The following is a 21,563-nucleotide window of genomic DNA, read 5'->3' as shown; positions in this document are numbered from 1 at the left end:
TAATAAAATTAATATAATAATAATAATAATTGAAGTTCAAAGTAATTGGCAGTCAAGTCCCCAAATCAGAGAACACATGACTATCTCTTCCTGGATTATTTCATAAGCCAAGCAGTCATGTATTTTACAACATTTTACCCTACTTATAGCACGATTTTCTGTAATTTCTATTTACTACTTATTTACTACTTACCAAGAGTAATCCATGTCTAGTTTGTCATCCTATGATCTCCTTTTTCTCCTTTACCACATTCTATTCCCAACCAACGCTGTTATTTCCTAAGAGAAGTCTTCACTAATGGCATCCAGCCCAGTCTACTCTCCCAACACCATGTCCTACCTTGGAGCTCTCTTCAATTTCACCTTCATTTAAGCTTACCTACTGACTCATTTTCAATGGCATTGTTTTCAGCTTATTATCACACAGGGAAGATCAGGAAATCTCATTTGCTTTGTGTTAATATAGCTCAGAGGAATTCGTTTGCTACCCCATGCACAAAGGCCCTAAGAGATCTGCATTTTAATAGAGGACAATTCTTTCATAATTCAAAGAAATGGAGTTTCTCTAATGGTGGAATTTCAAGCATCACTGACAGTAGTGGAGGAAATATTTGGGGTGAAAATACTTACACCAAACAATAATGGTTGGGACTACTATCTTTTTCACCTAGATTTAAGCTTAACTTGAATAAAAGCAGGTATTCATGTTTGAACAAGAGCAAAAGCAGAACTAAATTTAAAGCAAAAATCTACACTGTTGAACAACACTATTTCTTAATGGAATGCATTATTATCTTTGTGTTCTTCACTTCTCATCTTTGCAAAGTTATACTATGTAGCTCTTCTCAGTTTCATTATGTCTTGACAAAGATGGCCTTAAAGTTCTCCTCAGCTTCACTAAACTTAGGCACCTTCTGGTCCTTAGGCTCCTGACCTTTCTTTTCTCGCAGCATTTACTTTAGAAAATTTGTAATTGTAAATTTTTTCTCTGCTTTTTCAAGACATAAATCTTCTTAAAAGCCTTCTTTTAGTTTTACAACCTAGAGTGCTTTTTTCAGAGATGTGGAAGCCACTTCTTTGAAATATAATCATCAAGAAAGATAGTGCATCCATCTCCAGGTTCTGTGGGAGGGTAGGAACCTAATTCCCTTGGGAGCCTTGCTCCAAGTTGCAGAAGTACTCTCTTGACTTGAAAATAAGAAAAAGTTCACTCTGCTTCTGAGTAAGCTCAATCAGCAAACACAGATGGCTTACAATCCTCCCACCCTTTTCCAGCTCTTAAAATCTCTCTTGCTTTGGTTTCAGTGAGACAGACTTCAGAATGATTTCTGGTCTCCTATCTATTTAACCTTGTACTAAGAATTTTTTGCTTTGACATCCTGTACATGGACAGATTCAAGTAACTATATTAAATCTGTTTACACTGCCTCAAGATTCCATCATTAACGAGCATCCTGATATAATCCAAGGAAGCAAAGAAAGTACAATACCTTTTCTTTTCACATCCATGGCAGTTTCCTTCTCAGTTTTCATTTTGACATCTTCTTTGTCTGGCAGTAAAATGAGAAAATTATAAACATCTGTTTGCTAAGTCTGCTAAGTCGCTTCAGTCATGTCCGACTCTGTGTGACCCCAGACACGGCAGCCTACCCAGGCTCCTCTGTCCCTGGGATTCTCCAGGCAAGAACACTGGAGTGGGTTGCCATTGCACTGCCTTCTCCAGTGCATAAGAGTGAAAAGTGAAAGTGAAGTCGCTCAGTCGTGTCCAACTCTTTGCGACCCCATGGACTGCAGCCCAGCAGGCTCCTCCATCCATGGGATTTTTCCAGGCAAGAGTACTGGAGTGGGTTGCCATTGCTTTCTCCTATTTCAGGGCACATTTTACTGCTATTAACATCCAATTCATCTTGTATACAGTGATTCTAAATTAGAGTCAATAGTCACGTCAAATATGACTGAACTAGCACCACTGTAACAGAACAGTAGTTTGTGTGTGCTTTCCTTTCAGGGAAGGAACACGTTTTCACTAAGTCAAAGAAATAATCTCTCATGATTGTACGGATATTAGATAACATTGTTAATTATGATATAATCCAACAGTTTTTCTAAAGGATATTAAAAGGGGTATATTGAATGTTCTCTGGGTTATCAGGCCACCATAAGCATGTCAAAAGCTCAGAAAAGTCTTGAGATCACTTGGGACTTCAGATGCACTATTTGAAAATGCAAATAATGCATTCAAAAAGAACAAAATAGCAAACCAATCAACTAGTTTCTTTCCCATATATTCAATAATTTGCTCTTTTGATAGACCATTTTATTAAACTAAATTGAATAGTAATAGTGACATATATATAATCAAGAAAAATAATGAAGTAGAATTGAGTATCATTACTAAGGAAGGAAAAAAAATAATCAGTAACACATTTTAGTGGGGAATGGAATGCAAAAGTAGGAAGTCAAGAAACACCTGGAGTAACAGGCAAATTTGGCCTTGGAATACGGAATGAAGCAGGGCAAAGGCTAATAGAATTTTGCCAAGAGAACGCACTGGTCATAGCAAGCACCCTCTTCCAACAACACAAGAGAAGACTCTACACATGGACATCACCAGATGGTCAAAAACGAAATTAGATTGATTATATTCTTTGCACCCAAAGATGGAGAAGCTGTATACAGTCAGAAAAAAACAAGACTAGGAGCTGACTGTGGCTCAGATCGTGAACTCGTTCTTGCCAAATTCAGACTTAAACTCACGAAAGTAGGGAAAACGACTAGACCATTCAGGTATGACCTAAATCAAATCCCTTATGAGTATACATTGGAAGTGAGAAATAGATTTAAGGGCCTAGATCTGATAGATAGAGTGCCTGATGAACTATGGACGGAGGTTCATGACATTGTACAGGAGACAGGGATCAAGACCATCCCCATGGAAAAGAAATGCAAAAACGCAAAATGGCTGTCTGGGGAGGCCTTACAAATAGCTGTGAAAAGAAGTGAAAAGCAAAGGAGAAAAGGAAAGATATAAACATCTGAATGCAGAGTTCCAAAGAATAGCAAGGAGAGATAAGAAAGCCTTCCTCAGCAATCAATGCAAAGAAATAAAGGAAAACAACAGAATGGGAAAGACTAGAGATCTCTTCAAGAAAACTGGAGATACCAGGGGAACATTTCATGTAAAGATGGGCTCGATAAAGGACAGAAATGGTATGGACCTAACAGAAGCAGAAGATATTAAGAAGAGGTGGCAAGAACACAGAAGAACTGTACAAAAAAGATCTTCATGACCCAGATAATCACGATGGTAGCCAGACATCCTGGAATGTGAAGTCAAGTAGGCCTTAGAAGCATCACTACAAACAAAGCTAATGGAGGTGATGGAATTCCAGTTGAGCTATTCCAAATCCCGAAAGATGATGCTGTGAAAGGGCTGCACTCAATATGCCAGCAAATTTGGAAAACTCAGCAGTGGCCACAGGACTGGAAAAGGTCAGTTTTCATTCCAATCCCAAAGAAAGGCAATGCCAAAGAATGCTCAAACTACCACACAGTTGCACTCATCTCACATGCTAGTAAAGTAATGCTCAAAATTCTCCAAGCCAGGCTTCAGCAATATGTGAACCATGAACTTCCTGATGTTCAAGCTGGTTTTAGAAAAGGCAGAGGAATCAGAGATCAAATTGCCAACATGCGCTGGGTCATGGAAAAAGCAAGAGAGTTCCAGAAAAACATCTATTTTTGCTTTATTGACTATGCCAAAGCCTTTGACTGTGTGGATCACAATAAACTGTGGAAAATTCTTCAAGAGATGGGAATACCAGACTATCTGATCTGCCTCTTGAGAAATTTGTATGCAGGTCAGGAAGCAAAAGTTAGAACTGGACATGGAACAACAGACTGGTTCCAAATAGGAAAAGGAGTTCGTCAAGGCTGTATATTGTCACCCTGTTTATTTAACTTATATGCAGAGTACATCATGAGAAACGCTGGACTGGAAGAAACACAAGCTGGAATCAAGATTGACGGGAGAAATACCAATAACCTCAGATATGCAGATGACATCACCCTTATGGCAGAAAGTGAAGAGGAACTCAAAAGCCTCTTGATGAAAGTGAAAGAGGAGAGTGAAAAAGTTGCCTTAAAGCTCAACATTCAGAAAACGGAGATCATGGCATCCGGTCCCATCTCTTCATGGGAAATAGATGGGGAAACAGTGGAAACTTTGTCAGATTTTATTTTTGGGGGCTCCAAAATCACTGAAGATGGTGACTGCAGCCATGAAATTAAAAGATGCTTACTCCTTGGAAGAAAAGTTATGACCAACCTAGATAGCATATTCAAAAGCAAAGACATTACTTTGCCAACAAAGGTCCGTCTAGTCAAAGCTATGGTTTTTCCAGTGGTCATGTATGGATGTGAGAGTTGGACTGTGAAGAAAGCTGAGTCCCGAAGAATTGATGCTTTTGAACTGTGGTGTTGGAGAAGACTCTTGAGAGTCCCTTGGACTGCAAGGAGATCCAACCAGTCCATTCTGAAGGAGATCAGCCCTGGGTGTTCTTTGGAAGGGATGATGCTAAAGCTGAGACTCCAGTACTTTGGCCACCTCATGTGAAGAGTTGACTCATTGGAAAAGACTCTGATGCTGGGAGGGATTGGGGGCAGGAGGAGAAGGGGATGACAGAGGATGAGATGGCTGGATGGCATCACCGACTCAATGGACGTGAGTCTGAGTGAACACCGGGAGTTGGTGATGGACATGGAGGCCTGGTGTGCTGCAATTCATGGGGTCGCAAAGAGTGGGACACGACTGAGTGACTGAACTGACTGAACACATTTTAAGAATGTTTAGGCTTGAATTTTCTTTTAAAAATTATCAATCTCAACTTCATTTGGAATATTTATATTTGTTTGTTAAGGACAATAACTAAAATTGTTAAGGGAATTTCTTTCCTAGAAAGAACAGCTTTAACAGTAACATTACAAATGAATACTAATTAAGTTATGTTAGCTTTAAAACTGGAGAAGGCAATGGCAACCCACTCCAGTACTCTTGCCTGGAAAATCCCATGGAAGGAGGAGCCTGGTAGGCTGTAGTCCATGGGGTTGCTAAAAGTTAGACACGACTGAGCAACTTCATTTTCACTTTTCACTTCTCACTTCCATGCATTGGAGAAGGAAATGGCAACCCACTCCAGTGTTCTTGCCTGGAGAATCCCAGGGATGGAAGAGTCTGGTGGACTGCCATCTATGGGGTCGCACAGAGTTGGACACGACTGAAGCGACTTAGCAGCAGCAGCAGCTTTAAAATTGCTTACCTTTCTTTTTTGTTTCAGAAGTCACGTTCTTCTCAGCTTTCTTCTTTTCTTCTTCTTTTTCTAGAGAAGAAATTTAAAATATTCCCTTTAGGAAAATGTAGTACAAAAGGAAAATCAAGTTTTGAATAAAGGATTACTGTTAAAGTTAATTCTGCCTCCAGATAGTTTTGTGACTTTGAGCAAGTGATTTAATCTCACTAAGCCTTATTTTTCTCTTTTGTAAAATAACAGTACTTCCTTTAAAGTTAGATAATGTTTACAAAACATTCTGCACAGTGGCTGGCTGACAGCAAGTGCATGCAATGGTAGGCTGCTAATATTCTTTACAAAAAGTGAAAAAGATAGTTCAAGCTTTCTGAACCAAACAGTTGTTTGTCTAGTGCCTAAAATAAGATATTAATACTGGAAATTAAAATATAATTTCAGAGGAATGATTTTGCAGGTAGGCTAAAAGAATTACTTTTTGTTTTCATATGTTCAGTCTCCTTAGAAATAATACATTAGGCCATTGTGTGTGTGTTAGTCGCTCAGTTGTGTCTGACTCTTTGCGACCCCATGGACTGTAGCTCACTAGGCTCTTCTGTCCATGGAATTCTCCAGGCAAGGATACTGGGGTGGGTAGCTGTTCCCTTCTCCAGGGGATCTTTCCAACCCAGGGATTGAACCCAAGTCTCCTGCATTATGGGCAAATTCTTTACTGCCTGAGTCACCAGGGAGGCCCACAATAGGCCATTAATGATATCTATTTTGATTTTACTGTTTTTCAAATCTGCCTCTTGTCAACAGACATTTGGAGTCTGGTGACATTTGTCTGGCACTGTACTGGGGACATAAGTTCCAGTGGCCTTTCTGAGTGGCTCTATCAATCCGTGTGCTCAGACTGTCTTTTCACCCAGAGGTTGCAGTAAATCTGACTGACACACAGAGTGGTTTGACACTTTGTGGGGCCTCTAGACTTCTTCATGGGGGATTTGTCTTTCAGAGATCTGAGAAAATCTTGGTCTGAGGGGCAGAAGGAAACTCAAATGGTGGCCAGTGATAGCCATGCAACAACTAGACATCCCTGGACACTCTTCTGGTAAGTGCTCTCATTTCAGATGACAAAGTCATGTAGAAGTACACAGTTGTTAAAATGGAATATTCAGTACTTTTAGGTGTGAGGCAGCTGTAAGCACAGTTAATGTCGGAAACTGACTGATTTTTATCTTCAGTTAGTAGTGCGATTTACCTTATATTTGAAATACCTTTCTGTTTGTAATTTGTCTCCTCAAGTATAAATTCCAGGCATTCGAAGATTTTTATTACCCAGAACTATTATGAGATTGTTACTATGCTGAAGAAACTCAATGTGTAGTTCTAGTATGAATGCTTAAGTTGCCTACTAATGACTGCATCTTATTAAATACAGGAATTAATTCATTCCCTTAGGTATAGAGATTTTTTACCTACAAGATCAAACACAACCCTTTCTTTCAATGTCAGACGTATAATTTATAAAGAACCTCTTTTCATGACTCTTAGAGATAAGTTAGTGTGGTAGGGAGAAATATATTCACACTCTGTCTAAATGTATCTACAGCGTACCATTACAGCTCATCTAATCAGAAGTAGAAAGTCAGGAAGTCAGATTTTGATAGTTCTAGAGTCAGAAATAAACCAAGTGAATTCTACTTTGCTTTTTCCTAAAGGTTTATCCATATTAAATATGTAAATCATGTTTAAAATTCTGAATAAATATACTTTTGATTTAAGTATCAGTACTTTCAGCTTCTCTGGAGGAAATTTTATGTTGTAGGAAATTTTTCATCTTATCTAAATAGATACATATGCCAGACAATTGAATTGGCATTTGCTAATAAACATTACCATTGGATGCTACATGTCAGAAAAGGAGTTAATTAACACAGAGACTAACTGTAAATATTTCTTAGCCTAACTTAAAAATCAATGCCATAGTCATGATAAATACAGGATAAGATCACATGATAAGATCACAATTTAGTATCCAACTTAGTATCTGAGTCTCTAAGTTTCATAATGTAGATGAATAAATATTTTATTTAAAAGTTCATGATAATTAGTTCATCTTATATTAAACTTGGGAATGAAAGTAGGTATTTGAGGCTATAAGATGGAAGACATTCTTTTCATTTTTTTTTTAAAGAGAATTACTTTGTGTAATAAATTCTACCCTTTATATTAATATAGCTGGGATTTTATTGTGGTGATACAGTATCCTTGCTTTAGTTCAGATTGATTAATGCTTCCATTATACACTCTTCCTGTGATTATGGCCATACACTGAAAGAGTCGTGAATAAGAACAGAAATCCACAAAAAGCAGGTATAAATAATGTACTTTAATAACATTTTTATGAATTAGACCTTTAAGCTGTCATTATGGGACTTACTTTATTCATGGTTAATTTATTTAAAATATCAACTTCTGAAGATCCCTGCATTTCTTCAAGTACTACCATCTATTCTCTATGTGATCTGGCAGCAGAGAAATTAAATTTTTCATTTATAAAAGGTACAACAATTTAATTATCTCCTTCTTGGATATAAAAGTAATCCATGTTTCTTACATGAAGACTCTCCTTCCCTTGACATTTTTCTCCTTCAGTAGTCAACAATCCTCCTTTCTTTCCACCTGACTATGCACCCACATATCCAATTTACTCCTCATGCTCTCCTCCAATTTGTTTGCAGCTAGAGAAGAGTTAGGACATTTTATATCATGGGTTCTCAGAGGGTTCGCAATTGAGTGTGTCCATAGAGTGTGAACTTATCAGTATAGTGCCTTTCTCTGACAAAGTGTCATAGGCTGGGAAATGATGGCTCTATCTGGTAGGGATCACAGGAAAGACTGGCTGAGAGAGAAATTCTGTCCACAATAAGCAGCTCTGAGCCACAAGTATGTTATTAGTTTCTGCATAAATTAACATCAGATGAAAGAAAAATTAAATGACTTACTTTTTACTTCCTAAGCCCTTACAATGGGCTTTTCTCTTGCTTTTAAATGTTTTTATGCCATCTCAAAGCCAGAGAATGCACAATAGTTAATTATAATTGTAAAGCTTTTGAAGATGCCTGTTCCTAGCAAAACGAGCAAACAAATGCAAATGCTTCATTTTCATCTTATGTTTTGTTCTTCCCCCTCATGCCTTTCTTGTGTAGAGATTATCCAAAATTTACATGCTTTTGTAACTCTCTGTGGCCAGGATTGACGTATTCTTGGTCCCAGTTAAGTAAATAAGGACGTGCTTCTTTCATAACGATGCATTCCAACACAGCTCTTCACCGTCACCTTGTTTGTTTAGAGTGGCAGAGGTTGACCTGGAGCCCCGGTCACAGTACATCACGGAAAACGTCACAGAAACAGATAAGTTCAATTACACCAATGACTATCAGAGCTTTCCATTGTTATCTACAGAGAGGAATGAAACACGAGACAATGGGAGGGTGCTAGCACGGGTGACTTTGGTCTGAATTCTGTCTCTGATCCCTTCTGGTTGTGACATTGCAACGTGCTCTGACACACGGAATTTCATTTACCTCATTTGAAAAATGGAACTAGTAAAATCTACCTTGCCAACTTATTGTGAAGAAACTGAGCCAAAGTGCTTGGACAAGAGTGGACGTTCCAAAAGAATAATGATAGCATATATTACTATATTTTTGAAACAATCAAAATCTGACTACATAAAATCTTCAGTTTTTCTAAGTGTGACATTTGTTGATCTGAGTAAATGCACATTAATTCTTATTTTTCTGTGTTGAGGGAGGCTATATCAAGAATATTATATATTGTGAAACTTTAAGAAAAAAAATAGGAATTAACATGTTATAAAGGGGCATTGTGTTGGAATGAAGTGGATTCCGGTTATTCTATAAATAGTAGTTTCTGCATAATGAAATTGTAAGCAAATCTTCTGTCTTCAACCATAAAAGGTAGAGGGAATGAGTAGCATATACTCAAGTCTCTCTTCATTTGTCTATTCCTTTATTTCTCCAAAGGAAGTATGTCTCATCTTGCATCTATTTCCTAATTTTTCTGAGAACAGTTAACTCAAAAAGCTTTCAATTTGTAAATAGCTGCTTATGTTATCCCATTGCTATGGCTTAAAATATTTTAAGGCTAGAGAAAAGTCCATTTTTAAGTCTTAACGAATATGTTTATGTTTATATGTATGCATTATATATTAATACATATATAAGTGTATATAAAGTCATATGATAATAAGGGTCAGAAAAAATACAAAGCTAGGTTAGAGGATTAGAGTATGAGGGAATGGGAAGTGGCTTTTTTTTTTTTTTTTACGAGGAACAGGGTTATACATTTTTGAATGAGCACCATTTGAAAAGATACTTGAACAAAAGTAGGCTCCTAGGGAGAAGAATCTTCCTGCAGAGGCAACATATGTGCCAAGATCTTCAAAGAGGAGCATTCTAGCTATATTCAAAGAAGAGCATGGAGACCAGAGTGGCTGAAGCGGCAGATGTAGGAGGAGAATGGGAAGAGAAATGGTCAGAGATGTAGCTGGGACAATCACATCGAATCTTGTTCACAATAAGAATTTTCCATTTTATTGTGAGTAAGGTAGGAAGTCACTGACAGGTTTCAAGCAGAGTAACTGTATTGTGATGAGTTATGTTTTAAGAGGAATTTTGGCTGCTGCTGAGTGATGGGTGTCAAGTGCCCCACTAGATTGTGTGACGATGTTGCAATGAAGACTAAGAAAGTAAAAGGATTCAGTAATAATACTCTTCTTCATTTTTTCCTTTTTTTCCCCCAAAAATTGCCTTCAAATTTTATCTGGGACTCTTGAAGGAATGCAACATTATAGGCACATGGTGGGAGTACCTCTCTTTACATTGTAACTAGGTTACTTTAATAGCAAAACTCTTCACTTGAGTTATATGGAGTAAACTAAACTGGCTTTTCAGAACCAGAATCCAGTCTTTCCCTTGACTTTTCCTTTAGTGAATGCTGAATTTTTCTTACAAGTCAGTTTTTCTCATTATCAGCTACTAACAACAATTCACAACCAGAAATTCTAGAGCATTTTCCAGTGACTGCCCAGAGCCTTTACATAAACAGTTGGTTTATGTCAACAAATCAACAAATGATCAGGTAACCTTAAGTCAAACCCTTTGCCAGGGTTTGAATTTTAAACTATTCCTATGAGGAATTTTGGGTATGATACTAACAAGGGATAAAGTTTACAGTTAAAACATGGATTTAGGGGCATTATGGGTGGAGACAGGGTGGCTCAGATTGTAAAAAATCTGCCTGCAATGTGGGAGACGTGGGTTCAATCCCTGGGTCAGGAAGATACCCTGGAGAAGGGAATGGCTAACCACTCCAGTATTCTTGCCTGGAAAATTTCACGGACAGAGGATCCTGGTGGGCTATAGCCCATGGGGTTGCAAAGAGTTGGACCTGACTGAGAGACTAACACTTCACTTTCATTAAGGGACGTAGTTCACTTCAGTTAAGTTCAGTTGTTCAGTTCTGTCCGACTCTTTGCGACCCCATGGACTGTGGCATACCGGGCTTCCCTGTCCATCACCAACTCCCAAAGTCCACCCAAACCCATGTCCATTGAGTTGGTGATGCCATCCAGCCATCTCATCCTCTGTCGTCCCCTTCTTTCCTGCCTTCAATCTTTCCCAGTATCAGGGTCTCTTCAAATGAGTCAGCTCTTTGTATCAGGTGGCCAAAATATTGGAGTTTCAGCTTCAGCATCAGTCCTTCCAATGAATATTCAGGACTGATTTCCTTTAGGATGAACTGGTTGGATCTCCTTGCAGTCCAAGGGACTCTCAAGAGTCTTCTCCAACACCACAGTTCAAAAGCATCAACTCTTCAGCACTCAGCTTTCTTTATAGTCCAACTCTCACATCCATGCATGACCACTGGAAAAACCATAGCCTTGACTAGATGGACCTTTTTTGGCAAAGTAATATTTCTGCTTTTTAATACACTGTCTAGGTTGGTCATAACTTTTCTTCCAAGGAGCACTTATCTTTTAATTTCATGGCTGCAATCACCATCCGCAGTGATTTTGAAGCCCAGAAAAATAAAGTCAGCCACTGTTTCCCCATCTATTTGCCATGAAGTGATGGGACTGGATGCCATGATCTTAGTTTTCTGAATGTTGAGCTTTAAGCCAACTTTTTCACTCTCCTCTTTCACTTCCATCAAGAGGTTCTTTAGTTCTGCTTCACTTTCTGCCATAAGGGTGGTATCATCTGCATATCTGAGGTTATTGATATTTCTCCCGGCAATCTTGATTCCAGTTTGTGCTTCATCCAGTCCAGCATTTCTCATGATGTACTCTACATATAAGGGAGGCAGCAGAGGCCCAAATCCAAGAGCACCACGTGAAAGTGCAAAAGCTGCTCCTGGGACAATGGCATGTGAATTCTGAGATGAGTATGCAAGAGTTACTCTCAATGCCAGCCGAAGGAGGTGCCTGCTGAGTGCCTACTCCTGTCCAGTAGGTAAAGGCTGACAACTCTTTGTGAAACAGTACCATTCATGAAGTAGATGTCCAAAGGAATCCAGAGCTAATTAGTGTAAATCCAAACATTTTCAAGATACCAGATTATGTACACTTCTTTAAGCTTCAAAAAAGACTGTCGAAACGTGTTCTCCATGTTGCAAGGAACAGCCAATTCTGACTCCATGATGGATATGTTTCTTTGATTTTAACCTTTGCTTTTTGTTGCTTTTACTATTGTAGTCATACATAATGCCCTGCCTCAGGGAATTCTACCCCTCTGCCTGATTACTAAACTAAAAGTGCCCTTGTTCAGCCTTTGTTCAGCTCACAGGAAGATAATCTGACCCTGTTATTGTTGTTCAGTCGCTAAGTCCTGTTGGACGTTTTGCGATTTCATGGACTCCAGCATGCCAGACTTCTCTATGCTCCACTATCTCTCAGAGTTTGCTGAAATTCATTTCCATTGAGTCAGTGATGCCATTAATCATCTCACTCTTTGCTGCCCCCTTCTTTTGCCTTCAATCTTTCTCAGCATCAGGGTCTTTTCCAATGAGTTGGTTCTACCCATCAGGTGGCTGAAGTATTGGAACTTCAGCATCAGTCCTTCCAATGAGTATTCAGGATGGATTTCCTTTAGGATTGACTGGTTTGATCTCCTTGCTGTCCAAAAGACTCTCAAGAGTCTTCTCCAGCACCATAATTCAAAAATATCAATTCTTAGGTGCTTAGTCTTCTATATGGTCCAACTCTCATATCAGTACATGACTACTGGAAAAACCTAGCTTTGACTATATGGATCTCTGTTGGCAAAGTGATGTCTCTGCTTTTTAATATGCTGTCTGACCCTGCTCACCTGTGAATGGCTCCAAGAGTAAAGAGGTTATCACATCCCCTCCCTGAGGTTGGCCATTCCAGGAGATATTTGCAAAATAATGGCCTTTTACTTTACTTCCTCAACTTCTCTTGTTCTCTGTTCTATAAAAGAACCTGGCATCCAGACCCTGACAAGATGGTTATTTTGAGACATTAGTCTGCTATCTTCTCAATCAGCTGGCTTTCCAAATAAAGTTGTATTCCTTGCCTCAATATCTTGTCTCTCAGGTTTATTGGCTTGTTGTGCGGTGAGCAGACTGTGCTTGGACTCGGTAACATAAATAGTTATTTTATATGATCAGAACAAGGCCAAAATATTGTGTTAGTTTGGTTTAATGAAACTGATTTTAAGGTGATATAAAATTACACTGCAGTAGAATACTATAATAGAATATAGCACATGACCTTATATGTGTTAGAATATATACTTAGTTCTCAGATGAAAGTCTACATATCCTTTATGAGATAAAACGGGCTCAGGAAAGATGAGTAACTTGCCCAAATTCGCAAATCACGTAAGTGACACAACAAGGATTTAAAACTAAGGATCATTGAAAACTCTGTTCTTTCCCCTACAACGTGGAATATGAAGTTTGCAGTAGACTTACTCTAACAAAAAATTACAAATGAACTAAGGTGTGGGCAGAAAAGAAGCGCCAGCTTCTAACCTATCTTTGTGAAACTTGTCTTTCAGATCTCTCACATCCAAAGTTCTCTGACATAATGACAATTTTTTTGTTTCTGAATTTAGTATGCAAAAGAGAATGCAAAGGGAAAGATTATTTGATATATTTCAAATTGCAAAAAAGTTTGTTAATTAAACTTCCCATTTGAAATGGATAAAGTAGATTGCACCCAAACCTTTCAAAAATGAAAAAAAAAAACTTTATAAACAATAAAACAATTGCATTATTTTTGAATGGATTATGTTTATATAGATAAAGATTGCCACATCTGTTCTTTTTCCTTCTGGTATTTATTTTTCCTCTCAATGCTTTTACATTCTGGGAAGCAAATACTCAATTAAAGTTTATTGAGTCCTAGACTCAAGTGAGAAGCTCTCCATCCACACCCTCATCTCTGAATAGCTTCAAAGAGAGTATTTTGCATTTTCTTTTTTGTTCTTTTTTATTTTATTTATTTATTTTCTTGGTGCTACAATTATTTGAAGTTTATCTAAAAACTTTTTAACCCTTTTAAAATGTAGTTTTTATGCAGAATCATTGCTTGCTGAAGATATTTTAGTATAAATTTTCTAATGCATCTTTCTACAAGGGTAAGGAAAATATAAGATCCATTTCTAGTAACTGTCAATTTTCAAAATCATATTATTTACATATAATTACCTTTTCCATATTTTTATCTATATACATTTCCTACATTTGTCTGTAGCTGGAAATGAATTGCAAAAGTACTTTGTTGCATTTAAAATGTCAAAAATACCTAAAAACATCAGAGAATTGAGTTTTTCCTGTATGTGACTAAATTATTGATATTTAAGAAAAAAGTTGCTTATCATTTAAAATCAAAGTATAAATTACTCTAAAGTATTATTTCAAAGATATGGCCATTTTTATAACAGGTCCTTGAGAATTTAGCTTTTCAGTTACTAAATAAATTAGAAAGACTCAATAGTTATTTTGAAATAAAATTTGACTTTAACATTACCAAAAGTTACTGGTATATTGGGCACATTTATAAGTGTGATTTTTAATTAAAGCCTTTTAATTATTGACATTAAGCTTAATGCATGAAAGTGAAAGTCGATCAGTTGTGTCCAACTCTTTGTGACCCCATGGACGTCCATAGAATTCTCTAGGCCAGAATACTGGAGTGGGTAGCTTTTCCCTTCTCCAGTGGATCTTCCCAACCCAGGGATCGAGCCCAGATCTGCCGCATTGCAGGCGGATTCTTTATCAGCTGAGCCACAAGGGAAGCCCAAGAATACTGGAGTGGGTTACCTAGCCCTTCTCCAGCAGATCTTTCTGACGCAGGAATTGAACCAGAGTCTCCTGCATTGCAGGTAGATTCTTTACCAACTGAGCTATCAGGGAAGCCCAAGCTTAATACATATCAATATTTATAAAGGAAATAAGTGCCCCTTCAACAAATACAACTTTTCTAGTTGTAATTGTTATAATATATGGAATTCAACTTTATTTCAAATGATAGACCACATAAGTTTCATCATCGTTCATAAATTATACCAAACCATTAATGCAATTTCGGTCTTCTTCCTAATATAAGGAAGGTCTAGTCTAGTAGATCAAATTTTTTTACACAAAATTCTTACATAATTTAAGCGAGTATCTGTCACCATTTATCATGTGAACAATTGCCAAGACTTCTTACTCCACTTGGGTAAAACAGATCTGGCTTTAACAGTGCAGCCACTTTTTCCATCAGTACTAGAGAGAATGAATAATCTCAATGGGGATTCTAAGAAGTTTATAAAACAGAAAGAAACATTTAGGTTAAGCTGAAACAAATAGCAAATAAATGTTTTATGATGAAAAAATGGTACTTATAAACTAGAGCTTTGGAGGGACCTGGCTTTTTCTTGTAAAATGCTTTCTGAGAGAAATTTGCTGGCACAAGAAGGTTCCAATTAAAATTTCATAATAAGAAAGCTATAAAAATCACACTCACTCTTATTCACAAAACTTCTCATCCCTAATTTTCTCTTTGGTCAAAATATAGGGGAAAAATCTAATCTTAATATCAGCATGAAAGTTATGAAAGATCTCTGAGCCAAAAAGCTGGCCTTCATCAACAGAAAGCCCCTTACTCTTCCCTGATTCTTGGTTGTCATCTCTTGATTTTTTGATTTTTTATTCTGGGGATCTCCAGAATAAAAATATTGCTACTGGACTGTCAAATCAGATGACATTCCTTGCTATGTTGACAGATGTATAGGGGAAGAAAAACATAACTTCTTTATCTTATTATGGGTAAAGTTAATGATTTTCCCAAAGAGTATTTTTAATCAATAATGGGAAATCAAGACTATTATAACAAGATGGAAAAGTTTTAACTCTGGAGATGCAAGTTTCTTAAGAATATTTAATGTGTACTAAAAGACAAACCTAAGGAGCATATTAAAAAGCAAAGATATCACTTTGCCTACAAAGGTCCATATAGTCAAAGCTATGGTTTTTCCAGTAGCCATGTATGGATGTGAGAGTTAGACCATATAGAAGGCTGAGTGCCCAAGAATTGATGTTTTCAAACTGGTGCTGGAGAAGACTCTTGAGAATCCCTTGGACAGCAAGGAATTCAAACCAGTCAATTCTAAAGGAAATCGACTCTGAATACTCACTGGAAGGACTGATGCTAAAGTTGAAGCTCCAATGTTTTGGCCACCTGATGGTGAAGAGCCGATTCATTGGAAAAGATCCTGATACTGGGAAAGACTGAGAGCAGGAAGAGAATGGGGGTGGCAAAGGACGAAATGGTTGGATAGCATCATCCACTCAATGGACATGAGTTTGAGCAAATTTCAGGAGACAGTGAATGACAGGGAAGCCTGGCATGCTGCAGTCCATGGGGTTGCAAAGAGTCGGACAACTGAGAAATTGAACAACAACAAAAAATGCAGATTTGTATTTCATGAAAGTGAAAGTGAAGTCGCTCAGTCCTGTCCAACTCTTTGCAACCCCATGCACTATAGCCTGCCAGATTCTTCCATTCATAGTATTTTCCAGGCAAGAATACTGGAGTGGTTGCCATTTCCTTCTCCAGGGGATCTTTTCAACTGAGGGATTGAACCCAGGTCTCCTGCATTGCAGGCAGACTCCTTACCATCTGAGCCATTAGGCTGCTGCTGCTGCTGCTGCTAAGTCGCTTCAGTCGTGTCCGACTACATGCGACCCCATAGACAGCAGCCCACCAGGCCCCGCCGTCCCTGGGATTCTCCAGGCAAGAACACTGGAGTGGGTTGCCATTTCCTTCTCCAATGCATGAAAGTGAAGCGTGAAAGTGAAGTCGCTCAGTCATGTCCGACTCTTAGCAATCCTATGGACTGCAGCCTACCAGGCTCCTCCGTCCATGGGATTTTCCAGGCAAGAATACTGGAGTGGGGTGCCATTGCCTTCTGCAGCCATTAGGCTATTATATTTCATATACGGGACATGTCCTTATATTTCCTTTTTCTTGACACTCTTCCACCTATTTGTTTTTTGTGTTTCTATTTTTTCCCGTTAATTTAGTCAAGTCAGTTGTTAAGGCTTACTTACTTTTCCATGATACTAAGCTGAATTATACTTGTTTCAGCATATTAACTCCACATAACTGTGTTACCTCATGCCTAGCCCTGTTCAGTGCTGCAATGAAAAGAAATGGCAGTTTAAAATTCAAGGAAGAGTTAAAGACATATTTAAATCTTTCCTGAGGTCTCTCAAAATAGCTAATGTTGTATGACCCAAAGCAAAACGTTCTAAAGGTTCTCTCCTTATTGGATTCCCCAATCATCTCTCATCATAGCAGCTCTTCCAAAAACCTTCTCTCTCTGGAAGTGGAAGTGTTAGTCGCTCAGTCGTGTTCGACTCTTAGGGACCCCATGGACCGCAGCCCGCCAGGCTTCTCTGTCTACGGGATTTCCCAGGCAAGAATACTGGAGTGGGTTGCCATTTTCTTCTCTAGGGGATCTTCCCAACTCAGGGATCGAACCCAGGCCTCCTGCATTGAGGGCAGACTCCTTACCATCTGAACCACCGGAAAGCTCTCTTTCTGGAAAACACACTAAAAACTTACTCCAGCCCATGCTGACTCTCCTATTCCCTTCTCAAGCTCTTTTCTCATTGTCCAAATCTCATGTTTTCTTCTGGGGACTATCCCTTGTTCAAACATGAATTAATTTAATTATTTGAGCTTCTTCCAAATGTTTTTTTTTCTGGCTCAGCCAGCATATCCTGAGTCCTAAGTATAATATAAGCACTCAGGAGCTGACCAGGCATATCTAGAATATTCCTTCGGCATTACGGTGGTGGGGAAAAGCTATGAATACGTGTGTTAATATTTGTGTCCTCATCACACATGTAAGAAAGAATAATTTAAAAATTTTTTTACAAATAATTGAAAGGTGAAAGTTGAATTCAGTCTGTAGTTCAGTGACTAGTGTACCAAAGTTTATTTCTTAGTCTTGGTAGGTGAATCATAGTTATGTAAAATGAAAACATTAGAGGAAAAATATATTAGAAATCTGTATATTATCTTTACAATTATTCTGTTAATCTAAAATCATCTGAAAATAAAGAGTTTAAAAACAACAAAATGTTGGAAAATTTTTAAGACTTAAATAGATGATTCATTTTCCCCTCAGAAGTAGGGATTAGCCCTTGTGTAACACAAGGAAATTAAATAAATGTGTAGGGAGGAAAATGAATGAAATAAAAGCCTCAAGCATGATAAAACTGTGGAGATGAAACAGAATTTTGAGATTATTATGTTGAAAATAAAACTTTTTAGATGAGGAAGCTGAGTCATTTCTCTGAGTTTAAGAAACTAATATGAACTAGTGGATCTTTAGTTCAGACTCCTGATTGCTATACCCTCATTTATGGGTAGGGTATAGCAGTAGGTCACCATGATCTTCTAATCAACAAATCTAAAGGACCCTGGCCAATTTTTGCCATATCCATCTCTCTGGGGCTCTTGGCTTTGTTGTAGCCTTTCTTTTCTCATTATTTTTTCATATTTGGCTTTCTAGTCTGTCTTCTGCTGATGTTTTTGATGGTTAATTTTATGTGATGACATTTGGTATGGTTCATTTTGACTACGCCATAGTAACAGTTACTTGGTCAAAACCATTCTAATTGTTGCTCTAAGGTATTTTTTAGATGTGATTAATATTTAAATCAGTAGACTTTGAGTAAAGTAGATTGCCAATCAGTTGAAGGCATTAAGAGAAAAGACTGACATTTTTTAAGGAAGAAGGAATTCTGCCTCTAGTCTGCCTTTGGACTTGAGAAAATAATATTAACTCTTCCCAGGCATGCCCGATGGACTTCAGACTTACCAGCACCCCAAATCACATGATCGCATGAACCAATTCATTAGAATAACTTCTATTTCTCCCCTCTCCCTGCCCCGCTGGGTGTGTGTGTTTGTGTGTGTGTCTGTAGGGGGGCAGTTGTGTGTGTGCACATGTATTGGCTCTATTTCTCTGGAGAACTCCAAGACAATGTTATTCCCACATTTCCCTTCTTGGGTGCCCTAAACCTCACTCAAACTCATGACTGGCTTGCCATTTAGTTATATTCAAAATGAAAATTTGTATGACATAGGATATTTTTAAGATCTCCTGTTCCTTGGGAGCTCAATAAGTATTACTGGGAATAGTAATGCTTCTCCGATCACAAATTGTGAGCATCACTGAGGTTAAAAATAATTAAACAGTTTTCTAATAAGAATTTCATAGTTCTTTTTAATATAATTGTATACATTGAAGTGAAGTGACGTGAAAGTCACTCAGTCGTGTCCAACTCTTTGCGACCCCATGGACTGTATAGTCCAAGGAATTCTTCAGGCCAGAATACTGGAGTGGGTAGCCTTTCCCTTCTCCAGGGGATCTTTCCAACCCAGGGATTGAGAACCCAGGTCTCCCACATTGCAGGCAGATTCTTTCCCAGCTGAGCCACAAGGGAAGCCCAATTGTATACATTAAGACTATCCAAAAAGGAAACATAACATATTATGCAGACCCAAAGCATTACACTATGAATTCTTTTTCACCAAGAATAACATAGAACTAGAATTCCCCACCACATGCTTCTGGAAATGCTATGCTCAGATTAAGTTTATGACTTCAGTGTCTGTAGCTCTCTCATTTGTGAACTCCAGACTCCTAGCTTCAGTTGTCTGCTGGAGATGACCACTTATGTGAATCCCACTTAACATGCTGCTCAACACATGGCAGAGTCTTCATTTTCTCTCCAGGTCCAAGATCCACCCTCACCTTTATGGATTGTGTTAACCAAGGATTAATACAACCTCTGGATTCAGGTTAGTTTGCCCAATAGGAACAATATCAAGAGATAATAGAGCAGGAAAAATAAAAGAGATAGTTGAATATTTATTGTCCAACTACCTCCCTGGCTCACTGGGAATATTATATACATAATTTTACACATTGTTGATGATATGTTCTTCTACTAAAGGACATAGTTCTGGCTGGGCATATCTCTCTTAGAGTTACAATGTTTGGGGATTTGTAAACCTCTCCATTTCCATGACTCCTCAGGCCTAGGACTGATAAAGCCTTCCTGAGTTGGTCAGGCTTGGGGTGCTTCACCATAACTCCACTCAAACCTTTATAAACACTACATTCATTAAACACTCTTAATCATCCATTTTGAATATTCCAGGGACCCTGATGTGCTAAGCAAGTCTGAAACTGAATGCATTATCATCTCCCCAAACCTGTTCTTATTCTTAAGTGCCATTCATTTACCCAGGTCAGATAAGACTTTAGCAATTATGCTCAGCCATAACTTTTAATTGCTAGCTCTAGATAATGGAATAGACTGATCCTGGGCATGAGACATTTGAATTCCAATTCCAATTATACCATTGTTAGGATGGCGTTATCTTAGGCAATTTATTTGATTCCTCTGATCTTCTCTTGAAATGATATAAATCATATTCACTGCTTGAAATTGTTTTGAGGGTTCAATGTGATTGTTTATAACAAAAGTAGCATGATTTTTCCTCATAAACAGTAGCCTCCTACATTTTTCTTACCTCTAAACCTCCAAGCTCTACCTTTCGTCATCCACCCTTACTATCGCTGACTCATTGCTGACTCATCACCTTACTTATCCCTGACTCAGTAATCTAAAATGCAAATCTAATTGTACTACTCCTCTGCTCAGTTGTTTTAGCAGGCTCATGCAGTCTATGGGTAGCAGGGGTGGGGGGTGGGAGGGAGGTAAATGATTCAGTTTTGTGTACAAAATTCTTCAGGATATGACCAGAGTCCTATATTAAGAAATTTTATAGAGTTTCACAATTGCTGACTAATGACATTAATGCAATTACCATATTAACTTCTACAGATATCAATAAAAATCTACTATGAAAATTAAGTATTTACTATATGTACAAATTTGCTGATTAAAAAATAATGATAATAGTAACTAATAGCTAAGTACCTAATTGTGCTAAGTTGCTATATACATTATTTCAAGCAGTCCTCATAGCAACTTTCTAAGTAAAAGAGGCCCCAAAAGTAGTATGGTTTACCTATGTTATCAAAATTTACAACTAGAGGTCAATTCCATTAAAAACTGCACAAAGATATGAGTTAAGTTCACCTCAAAACAAAGGAAAATATTGTATTGCCCACAAGTTCAACAAGATTTACTGTGTCATAGAGTTAATGGAATGAGAACCTGAGCCAAATTTCTATTTTATTATTTTATGCTTCTTGCTTCCCAGGATGTATCTCAATGAAGAGCAAAGATGATAAAGTTCCCAGTTTAATAGAACTGTAAATAAAATGTTACTAGCTCCTGTAGAACATTGTCCTCGAATGCATCCTATGGTAAGAAATTATCTCATAATAAGTTTCTTATATTGCTCCTTTCTCCTCCATACAAATACTACCAACTTACTCTTTATGGCCCAATGCAAGTCTTGTGATTTGACCACATAGCCTTGCCTCAATCATATTTCATCTTCCTCTTAACTTTCACAGCCTTTATGACCTGTACAACTCACTTTTGAACTTCAGAAAATAATACTTCATAGTGTTATCCATTTCACGGGGACATGCCTGGTTGCCCCAAGTTTGACATCTGTATCCAGACCATGGTCACAGCCTTACACATCTATAGGAGCTGTTTAAATCTGGGCCAAGCCAT

The 21,563-nt window shown here is 37.9% G+C and overlaps 1 protein-coding gene across 50 annotated transcripts in view; it reads right to left on the bottom strand.

The window, feature by feature from the left end:
- TRDN (triadin) overlaps nt 1-21,563 on the bottom strand; it is a 415,022-nt gene that overhangs the window by 195,451 nt on the left and 198,008 nt on the right. For all 50 annotated transcript variants that reach the window (XM_070376309.1, XM_070376300.1, XM_070376303.1 and 47 more), the window contains 2 exons: nt 5,319-5,378; nt 1,491-1,550 (listed from right to left, as the gene is read on the bottom strand). In XM_070376309.1, the coding sequence (XP_070232410.1) occupies nt 1,491-1,550; nt 5,319-5,378 (120 nt within the window). The remainder of the gene's footprint in view (nt 1-1,490; nt 1,551-5,318; nt 5,379-21,563) is intronic.

This window comes from Bos mutus, chromosome 9 (genome assembly GCF_027580195.1).
Source record: "Bos mutus isolate GX-2022 chromosome 9, NWIPB_WYAK_1.1, whole genome shotgun sequence".
In the NCBI taxonomy this organism is placed as follows: domain Eukaryota; kingdom Metazoa; phylum Chordata; class Mammalia; order Artiodactyla; family Bovidae; genus Bos; species Bos mutus.
This window is presented reverse-complemented; position numbering and strand designations above follow the sequence as displayed.